The sequence below is a fragment of the Phocoena sinus genome, chromosome 1, assembly GCF_008692025.1.
Source record: "Phocoena sinus isolate mPhoSin1 chromosome 1, mPhoSin1.pri, whole genome shotgun sequence".
NCBI lineage: Eukaryota > Metazoa > Chordata > Mammalia > Artiodactyla > Phocoenidae > Phocoena > Phocoena sinus.
In genome coordinates this window covers 21,242,078-21,252,313 of record NC_045763.1, presented here as the reverse complement: position 1 = coordinate 21,252,313, position 10,236 = coordinate 21,242,078, and the positions used below count along the sequence as shown (strand labels likewise).

Below are 10,236 nucleotides of genomic sequence, written 5' to 3'. Positions count from 1 at the left end.
GCCTTCCGCCCGGGCCAATCACGGAGAAGAGAAGTTCTTTAAGGACCAAAGGAGGGAATTCTGTCGGAGAAGGAGGGCGGGACAGGGGCGTGCCTTCCAGCCAATCGGAATCTTCCTGGCGACCAGGGGCTCACGTACAAAGCTCTGCTGATCAATGGTAGGAGCGTCGAGAGGCGGGGCGGTTCCCGCTGTGTGACAGCAGCCGGCACCAATCGGCGTGTCGCCCGCGGCCTATAAGAGTCGGCTGGGCCCCAGGCCACAAGCTTTAGAGTCTGTTGGTCCTTGCTGTCGGAGGTGTACCCTGGGTTTGCCTCGCTGTCGCTGCCGTCCGGCCCCGCGCCCTCCGCGTTGGCCCCGGCCCAGCCGCTCTCCCTGCCCTCTTCCCCTTAACAGCCCTCCGGTTTCTGCCGTCGGGGCCCCGGGGCCGGGCCAATGATGCCTTCGGAAAGCGGAGCGGAGAGCCCAGACCGAGCGGCTGCACAGGTGGAGACCGCTGCGGCCTCGGCGATGGCTACGGCCGCCCCGGCAGGCGGCGGCCCCGACCCGGAGGCTGCATCGGCCTCCCTCGGACGGCACCTGAGTGGGCTGAGTTGGCCGCAGGTGAAGCGGCTGGATGCGCTCCTGAGCGAACCGATTCCCATTCATGGGCGCGGCAACTTCCCCACGCTGAGCGTGCAGCCCCGGCAGATCGTGCAGGTGAGAGGCGCTGGGCGGGGATATGGGGCTGAGGCTCTCGTGGCTGGGAGGCTCCCGGAGTCTGTTCGATTTGCTGGAAAGCTAAGAAAACAAGGCTCAGAGAAGGACAGGGGCTGTAACAAAATCGCACGACATTGATGGTAGTCCATACCCTCCTCCCCCTGCACCTCATACTCTCTCCCCACTTGACTTTCCCGTCCCCCGCCCCTTAAGGAGCCCCAATTCCGCTCGGACCATTCACCTAGGCCCTGGCTGGGAGAGGGATGGGAAATAGGGAGGGACCTGGCCGTGAAGGAAGAACAACCCTGCCTGCAGGGACAACAGATGCCAGGCAACCCTGGGTGGGTAGGTGTACATGCTTGAGTCCAAAATAGTTCTTTTCATCTCTAAATCGTCATCCCCGGGTCTCACTCTCTACCTCTTCCCTCTCTCAAGGTTCTAGGAGCAGACTCTGCCCTGTGTTCCCACAGCGCATGGCTCAAGAGCCCCCTCGCTAGGTGGGAAAGCTGAGAAATTCCAGCAAGGACTCCCTCTCAAGTAGGGTTGTGGCATGAGGAAATTAAGCGCCAGTCCAGCTCTGATGCCTGCATGCTGGAGGGCAACATCAGGTGTCCAATTTAGGTGTTTCTCTCCCTCCCCAAGATTGGAAATGAGGGCCGAGTCTCTGGCCCCAAGCCCCACCTCTCCCCTGAGGAGCAGAAGAGAATTCTCTCCTCTTCCACAGACTCCCTCTTCCCTTTACCTGACTCTCAACAACCCTAAAATTGCTCTTTCACCTGTTAGCCCAGGCACTGTCATGCCCTGAAATACCAGAAGATGGTCATTATTGTATGCATTTTATAGCTGGGGAAGCTGAGGCCCCAAGAGGGGCAGCGAGCTGCCTAAGATTACCTAGAGGGGAAAATCAAACCCAGAGAATCTTGGGTCTTCCCAGGAGTCGGTTACTGCAGGTTCAAGGTTTTCCCACCTCTTCCCCAGTTCCCAAGACTCAACTTCTAGGTGTTAGCAGATAGAAGGAGCCAGAAAATCTAGCCACAATTCCTGCATATTCCTGCCAGCAGATGAACTTTCTTTCTGGGGAAGTGAACCATACAAGCCAGGTGAAGCAGGCCACCACCCTACTCCTTCTGCCTTAGCTTCCACAGAGGCGGAGTGGTGCTTGCTGGGGGATTACCTCGCCCTCCCTCCCAAGGAATGGGAGGGGGTGGGGACAGATTCCCCAGGGCTGACTCATCGGTGGTGCTCACTGAGGCATTTCTTGGCTGCCCCACTGTCATGGGGTAATTAGGAAACCAGTTGAGGCTTTTCTCCCCTTGACAGGTCATGGGGTAATTAGGAAACCAGTTGAGACTCTTCTCCCCTTGACAGTCAGGTCAACCTTGGGGACCCAAATGCTGTAACTCTAGGACTATTGTCCCAGGCATGAGCCCAGTGTGGCAATTCACCTCTGCACCATGCACTGCCCTGGAGGGGAAGTCCCTGCCCCTATCAGTATGGTCCAAACTGCCTTTACTGGTGTCTGCTCTGTGCCAGGCCCTGTTCAGGACACTAGGGGCATAGATGTGACTGGGACCCAGCCTCCCTGCCTTCCAGCCAGGTGGGGGAGACTGCCAGTCAATAGGAGCTGACTCTACAATGTGATAATAGTACAATGTACTACTGTCCTAGACTAGGGTCAGAAATATCACAAAACAGGGAGCAGCTGGCTGTGGTGGGGAGGGGGAAGTGGCGACTTCAGAGTTGGACTGGCAGGTTGGACATCTGGCTTCAGGGCCTGGACAGTTGTCAATTCCCTTTGCTGGGCCCAGTGTCCCTATTTGTTCAATGAGGATGGGTTGAACTGCTCTCCAACGCCCTTTCTGCTTCCAGAATCCAAAGGAAACAGGTGCCTTCACCTGGTGTGAAGAAAGTCCATCTCCTGGCAGGAACCCGCGGCTGGCAGCTTCACAAACTATTGGGATATATGTGTGTGTGTGTGTGTGTGTGTGTGTGTGTGTGTGTGTGTGTGTGTGTGTGTGTGGTGGGGGTGCTGGTTGTTGATTTTGGGCTTCTCACTAGTGCTGAGTTGTCCGATGGTTCAAGAATTGGAACCTTTCTCCCTCTCTACCCCCACAAGATTTTCCTACAGCAGTGATCTGTGCAGTTAGAGATGCTATTCTTGCTTGTCCCTGGGCTAGAGGGACCCACTCTCCTGTAGGAGGACCCCTGCTCCTGGACTGGTTTTAATTAAGTTTAGCCACTTATTGGCTGTGTGACCCTAAACAAGTCCTTTGCCCTCTCTGGGTCCAGAGGATTGAATCAGACTCTGATCTCTCCAGCTGCAGCTAGAGAGTGGATCTGGATTCAAATTTTGTAAGCCTGCTGGCTGATAGCACCTATGGTCTCCCTGCAGGTCTCAGCAACAACCTGGGAGCAGAGTGGTTTGGGGGAGGGCCTTGGTACAGAAGAAAGGAAGGTGCAGCCACTGCCCCCTCCATGGCTGGAAAGTCTGATTCAGGAGGCTCCAAGCTGCCCTGCAGTCCTTGGGTGTGGTGGTATCTATCTGGGGACTGCCTGCCAAGCTGGCTGTAGTCACACCTGGGAAAAAGACAACAGCCGCTGGCTGGCTGGCTGACACGGCCGGCCCCACGGCCTGACACAGGCGATTTAACAAGGGTACTCCTACCTACTCACCAGGCCAGATGCCATGCCCTAGGGTGGGCATCAGCCTGGGGGCAGGAGCTGGCACTGAGTAAGGCCCAGTCAGCTCTAATGGGACTTGGAGAGGGGGCTGGTCTACTTTGCAGGTCTGCCAGTGTCCTTAGGACAAAGTCTTTGGCCCAGTTCTCCCCTTGGCCTACATGGGCACAGCTGCCAGCTGCCAGAGTATGGGTTAGAAGTCCCACAGGCTGGACTGCAACAACTGGCCCCTTACTTCCAGCCTCCCCCATCTGCCTGGCCAGGCTTCCCCAACCCCCACCCTCCTGCTCCCTAGCTACTCTGGCCCTGGGCTTCAGTGATTGGAGGGTTGCCCTCACTTTGAAATTTTGAAAAGGAGAGAGGATTAGAACCCTACTTTCTGGCCTCTGCTCCTTCCAAACCCTGGGTTGGTAATGTGGTAGAAAGAAGATAGACTTTGGAGTCAGCCATACCTGGATCACCTCTGGGTGACCTTGGGCAGGTAACTTCACTCCTCAGTTTCCCCATCTATAACTTGGAGATTTTAAAGATCTATTCCCCATAGATTCTGGTAAGAAGGTCCAATGCCTGGCACCCAATAGGTGTCGAGCCAATATTCCTCTTCCCCTGCCCCAGCTGCCTGGCCCCGCAGGTCCCTGATGGCCAGATGTTTCCACCGCCATAGCCATGATAATACCTTTCCCTAGTCAGGGTCCTCCTCCTGGAAGCTTTATGGAGGGAGCCGCCCGCCTCAGATTGCCCCACTGCAGCTTGCCTCCTCAGCACTTACGTGCATTCTTTGTAGTAATTCCCTGGGAGGCCTGAAGAGCAGCCGGGTCTGGAGCTGACTTGGCAGCAAGGCGGGGTTGCAGAATCGCTCAGGGTAAGAATGCTGCCTGGTCACTTTCGGTGTGTGAAGTACTCTGGGATGCTGAGAACACTGAATGTCCGGGTCCAGGGATTTTGACCCATCCCCTCACCCAAGAGCAGAAAGAGTTTGGGTTTCAGCGTCCAGCCCTGCCATTTCTGAACGGCTTCCTCTCTGAGCCTTAAGTGTTTTACCACTATAAGCCTCAGTTTCCTCATCTGTAAAATTAGTCTAATATTTACCTCACTGTGTCCTTGTAAAGATAGATGAATGTGTCATAGTCAAAAGAGCACGCATGGACTTGAGAATCCACCTGTCCTGGGTTCTAGTCTCAGCCCGACTACTCTCTGACTTTGGACATGACCCCTCTGTGCCTCAGGTTCTCCATCTGTAAATTGGAGTAATAATACTCAAACAGGATTATTGTGAGCATTAATGTAGTAATGCATGTGAACGGCCAGTTACATTCCCAGCACATTTGAGCAGTTTGCATCATGTCTGGCACAAAACGAAGTGTTTTGTTTTAGAGAGGTGGAAGTTTTAGAGAGGTGGAATTGCATACTGGTTAAGACATGAACTCTGAGTTTAATTCCCAGCTCTGCATTCACCAGCTGTGTGACTTTGGGCAAGTTACTTGGCCCCTCTGTGCTTCCATTTCCCCATCTGTAGAGTGGGAGTAATAATACCCACCTCACAGAGGCACTGTAAGATTTACGTGAGTTTATATCCTAATGTATAAAGGACCTAACGTATAAAGGATCAGGACCTGGCATTTAGTAAATTCTGTGCACGGCTGTGTTATCATTATTGCTGAGTCATTCCTCCAAATGGGCCACTCTCTAGATTAGGAAATAGAGGCTTAGGCTTAGAGAATTAAATGATTTTCCAAAGGCACAACAGCTGATAAGTGGTCAACAGTGGTTGATGTCGCTGTGATTATTACGTGGAAGCCCACAGCGGACCCCAGGGGCCCAGGTCGCTGATACCTCGCCCTCCTGCCACCCCCTCTGCAGGTTGTCCGCAGCAGCCTGGAGGAGCAGGGACTGCCCGTGCACGGTGTGCGGCTGCATGGCTCGGCCGCCAGCCACGTGCTGCACCCCGAGAGTGGCCTGGGCTACAAGGACCTGGACCTGGTGTTCCGCGTGGACCTGCGCAGCGAGGCGTCTTTCCAGCTGACCAAAGAGGTGGTGCTGGCCTGCCTGCTGGACTTCCTGCCGGCCGGCGTGAGCCGGGCCAAGATCACACCCCTGACACTCAAGGAGGCTTATGTGCAGAAGCTGGTGAAAGTGTGCACAGACACGGACCGCTGGAGCCTCATCTCGTTGTCCAACAAGAGCGGTAAGAACGTGGAGCTCAAGTTCGTGGATTCGGTCAGGCGCCAATTCGAGTTTAGCATAGACTCCTTCCAGATCCTCCTGGACTCCCTGCTGCTCTTCAGCCAGTGCTCCTCCACGCCCATGTCCGAGGCCTTCCACCCCACGGTGACAGGCGAGAGCCTGTACGGGGACTTCGCAGAGGCCCTGGACCACCTGCGGCACCGCGTCATCGCCACACGCAGTCCCGAAGAGATCCGAGGGGGCGGCCTCCTCAAGTACTGCCACTTGCTGGTGCGGGGCTTACGGCCGCGGCCCAGCACCGACGTGAGCGCCCTGCAGCGCTACATGTGCTCCCGCTTCTTCATCGACTTCCCGGACCTGGCTGAGCAGCAGCGCATGCTGGAGCGCTACCTCGAGGCCCACTTCAGCGGGGCCGACTCGGCGCGCCGCTACGCCTGCCTGGTGACGCTGCACCGGGTGGTCAACGAGAGCACAGTGTGCCTCATGAGCCACGAGCGCCGCCAGACACTGGCCCTCATCGCCACGCTGGCGCTCCAGGCGCTGGCCGAGCAGGGCCCGGCGGCCGTGGCCTCCCTGGCCTGGCGCTCCCCAGTCCCTGATGGGGTCGTGCCCACCACTGTCAATTACTATGTGACCCCCGTGCAGCCTCTGCTGTCCCGGGCCCACGCCTCCTATCCCACCTGGCTGCCTTGTAACTGACTCAGACCCTGGCCAGAAAGGACTAGGCCTCTGCAGATGGAGTGGGGCCTCCAGAAGTGCATGGAGAACATGACCAGAGACAGGCAGCCTGTGCCAGGTAGCCCAGCACTGCTGCAGGGTTGGGCCTTAAACTGAACAGACCAGACTCCTCCCCCGAGTGAAGCCCCTGTGGGCTGAAGGCCAAGCTTAGATTCTTGGTAAATGGACCTTTTGGTTATTTGCACTACACTTTTGGACCAGCATGATTGTGGGGTGCAGGGGAAATTCGTCTTGGGGGTCAATTGCCTTCAGGAGACAAAGAATGTTTGGGATGGTAGCTTCAATGCCTGTCATCTCAGGTTGATTTCTGTGGCCTAGAAGGGGTCTTTTTTGGGTAGGGCCAGCCCACAGTGGAACCAGCAGCCTCCGAGGGCCTGCAGCCCACACAGTGGCTAAAATATGGTATGTTATGGGAACTACTCACTTTGGGTTGGGCTGGGCCACTAACTAGGAGGAGGGAAACTGAGGCATGAGGCAGATAGGTTTGGAAAGGGATAGGTTTAGCTCAGTCCCCTAACACCCCTACCCCAAGCTGTCGGTTGAGGTGTGAGGTGGACAGGAACTAAGCAGCCTGGGGTGGGACACAGCCCATGCCCCTGCCGGGGTACAGCTCCCTTCCCCCATGTCCTGAGGAGCCCTCCTGCCTGGGAGCTTGTTCTCCAGAGGGTGCTGGGTCCAAAGTAGCCACAGTCAAGTGCTCCCACCCCACTGGCCTGGTTACAGGGTCCTTACATGGGGGAGGAGAGCCACACCCCACTCCCTTCCCATCCCTCTGTATTTGCTACTATTTAGCACTCTTAACACCTGCCAATAAAGATTGTCTACACTGAACCTAGTACCATGCTTTCTCCTGGGAGAAGGACCTTCCACAGTCTGTGGGATCTGTGGCCGCTTCCCCCAGCCTGAGTCTGGCTTGTATTATAGGAGGGGACATTTGGCAAGAGGAGACATTTGGAGGGCAGGGTCTGAGTCCTGGGCTGTAGCTGGGGAATGCTCCTCCTTCCCCCAGCACCAGCCCAGCTTGGCAACTGTCCTAGGAGCCCCTGTCCACACAGGTGTGACTTGTCCCTGGACATCACCTCAGCAAGTCTCTTGCTAAAGAGCAAATATTTCAATGTTTCCTACCTGGAGTCCTAATGACCCTGGACCTGGCCTCACACTCCAGTGCTCAGGGCTGCTTGACCCCAGCCCTGCTCACCCTTCCCTAACCCTTCCCAGGAAGCAGGTGGAGAACAAGCAGGGTGAGTCTGGACTGGAGACCCACCCCCTAGTGGTGGCAGCTGGGACTGGAGGGCTTCTAGGACCCTCAGAGCCAGAGCCGAGGCTTGGCCTCCTTGCTGGGAAAGGCTCCCTCAACCCTCCAGCTTCCTCTCTCACCCCCTACTGCTGATGGACATACTCTGGCTTGCCCTAAGCAGGTCCCCTGGAGGGGCAGGGACTCTCCTTTCCAAACGCATCTGGGGCCTGTCTGGGAGTGAGTGCCAGCTACCAGCCATAAGCTCTCAAGCAGGCTGATGCCTCAGGGCATCAGCCACTCACAGGCCTGGATGCTGCCCACTGTTTACCCAGCCTCTTTGATCCAAGGGTTGCAAAGTCCTTAACATATTCAGCCTCATTAGTGTCCTCTGAAGTGCTGGCTTTGATGGTTCCAGCCAGGGTGGAAAAAACAAGGCCGCAGAGGAGGCCCCTGGTCAACTGGGTGAGTCCAGCCATCTCACCTGCTCACTGGGTCCCTGCTGGGCTCAGAATGGCTGGAAGGATGAGTGGAAAGGCTTTCTTTGCTTGGTGACTGAAAGCAGCCTCCCACCCCACGCTGGCCGTGCCTACCCAACTAGGGTCCTGGGATGGGGGGACTAAATTGGTCCCAGCTCCTGCTTTGGGCATGAGGGGAATGCTCCCAGTGTAAGCACACAGGCTTAGCTTGTTGGGGTGGGGAGTGGGGTTCACCTGGACATGCTCGTTTCAGAGGGGAGAGAGCCAGAAAGCCACGGCACATGCATGTGTGCACTGGATTCAGCCCACGTGTGCCAGCCACCCCTCCAGGGGTGGGAACACATCAGCAAACAAAGGACCAAGATCCCTACCCTTGTGAGGCTTACATTCTAATGGGGTAGAAAGAAAATAAACTAAATTATATAGTCTTAGAAGGTCAGCAATGGCTAAAAATATACATAGCAAGGTAAGGGATTGGAAGTGCTGGGTCTGCAATTTTAAAAAGGGTGAACCTCCTTTAAAGGGTGACATTTGATTGGACAAAGACTTAAAGACAGTGTGAAGCAAGCCATGCGGATGTCTGGGGAAAGAGCATTCTGGGCGGAGGGGACTTGGCAATGTACAGATGCTCCCGGCAGGTGTGTCTGGGGAAGGGCACACGCGCCTGATGGTGTCCTGCTGACCTCGTGCAGGCGCGTGCGTTCCCCGTGAGGCTTGGGAGACAGGATTTTCCCACTAACAACTATCACTTTGCTAAGTTCTCCCCAACCACACCCTCTCAGTGCACCCTCCCAACACCTCCAGGAGAGAAGAGCAAGAATTTCCATTTTACAGACAAGGAAACATGCCAGAGAGGTCAGAGAGGCTTGTCTGCCCCCAGGGCCACTGCTGTTAACCCCTGCACCGTCCTACACTCTGATTTCACGTGGATGAGCGTGACAGTATGTCTCCTGTACATACATGTGACAGAAAAAGAGTTTGCATTACTGTTTGCCAAGTTTGTACATTTTCTTAATGCAACTGTGACACCGGCCATGGCTTGTGGTGACTATGTCAGGGGCCCATGTGGCAGCAGGTGTGCCCGGGGGTGTGTTTGGGAGAGGTGTAGTGTTTCCGGGTGTGAAAAAAACACTGACTCAGTGGTTGGCATTGTTCTCTCATGGACAGTTCCTGCAGCCATCTAAGATGCCAGGACAGGAAGGAATCAAGAACTGGGAATCAGAGCCAGAGAGGGGAAGGCTGAGGGAGTAAATACCCATGCCCCATCCCCAACCCCACAGTGCTCTCCAAGCAACAGTCCGCTCTCCTGCTGTGACCCATGGTGGGTGCGGGGAGCTCCAGAGGGGGAAAAAAGCCTTGCAGTGAACGTTAGGGAATGGAAGATAATGCCCTCAGACAGTTGCATATGTCAGCCCTTCCAGTCCCACCCTCCGCCCTTCTTCAGGCTCTGTGACCTTGGGAGGCTGACCTCTACGGACTGTGCACCAATGGCCCCCTTGTTCCCTACCTCTCTGTTGGGTTCAGCCAGTGAGAGTCCCCAGCAGGAGATACTGGAGGGAGGAGGATAATAAGGTGTTTATTCCCCCTGCTCCCTTCCCATCAGGTCACGTGGTTGCCTACATCTCTCAACCAGAGACCACTGCTCCCATCAGGGGCCCTCTCCACACAGCTGCACTCTCCGGGTCCATGTGCCCTCCCCTCCCCTCCCCTCCCCTCTCCTCTCTTACCCCTTCAGGCCCAGGAGTTGTAATGGCTTCTCCCTGTTGCTAGCCCTGGAGAGCTGCATATACCTTGTTAGTTTCTTAAGCCCAGCCCCCATCTTTGGAAATCGTCCCTTTTTAAGTCTCTGCCCAGTTTGAGGGTGCTGTGTCTCCTGCTGCGAGCCTGAGTGACAGACAGGTCCATCCATTCACCAGCACGGTCACACACAATCCTCCACGGATCCCCATGCTGCCATGTTATCGCAAACGCGCTCGCATCCCTTTGTGTGTAGTTTCCTCAACACATCCTTATTTGGGGAAGACTCCATAAAGAGGGTCAACTTTGAGCCAGGTCAAGGGAGAAGCCAGCCTACAAATCAGTAAGCAGGCCCAGATTGCCAAACGAAACTAAACAGAAGCTGCTCACGGAACTGCCAGCTTAAAGAGCCGTGACAGACACACAAAGAGGAAAGGCGGCAACGCCACTCACAGAGTAAACCTCAAAACCACGCGTGCTTGTCTCACA

The 10,236-nt window shown here is 55.7% G+C and overlaps 1 protein-coding gene across 1 annotated transcript; it reads left to right on the top strand.

Annotated features, from left to right (window-relative positions):
- The first annotated feature begins 224 nt into the window (after positions 1 to 224).
- Positions 225 to 7,128, top strand: TENT5B (terminal nucleotidyltransferase 5B). Its single transcript, XM_032626015.1, has 2 exons — positions 225 to 696; positions 5,236 to 7,128. The coding sequence occupies exons 1-2, from the start codon at positions 433 to 435 to the stop codon at positions 6,256 to 6,258; spliced, it is 1,287 nt and encodes a 428-aa protein (XP_032481906.1). The 5' UTR covers positions 225 to 432; the 3' UTR covers positions 6,259 to 7,128.
- The last annotated feature ends 3,108 nt before the right edge of the window (positions 7,129 to 10,236 follow it).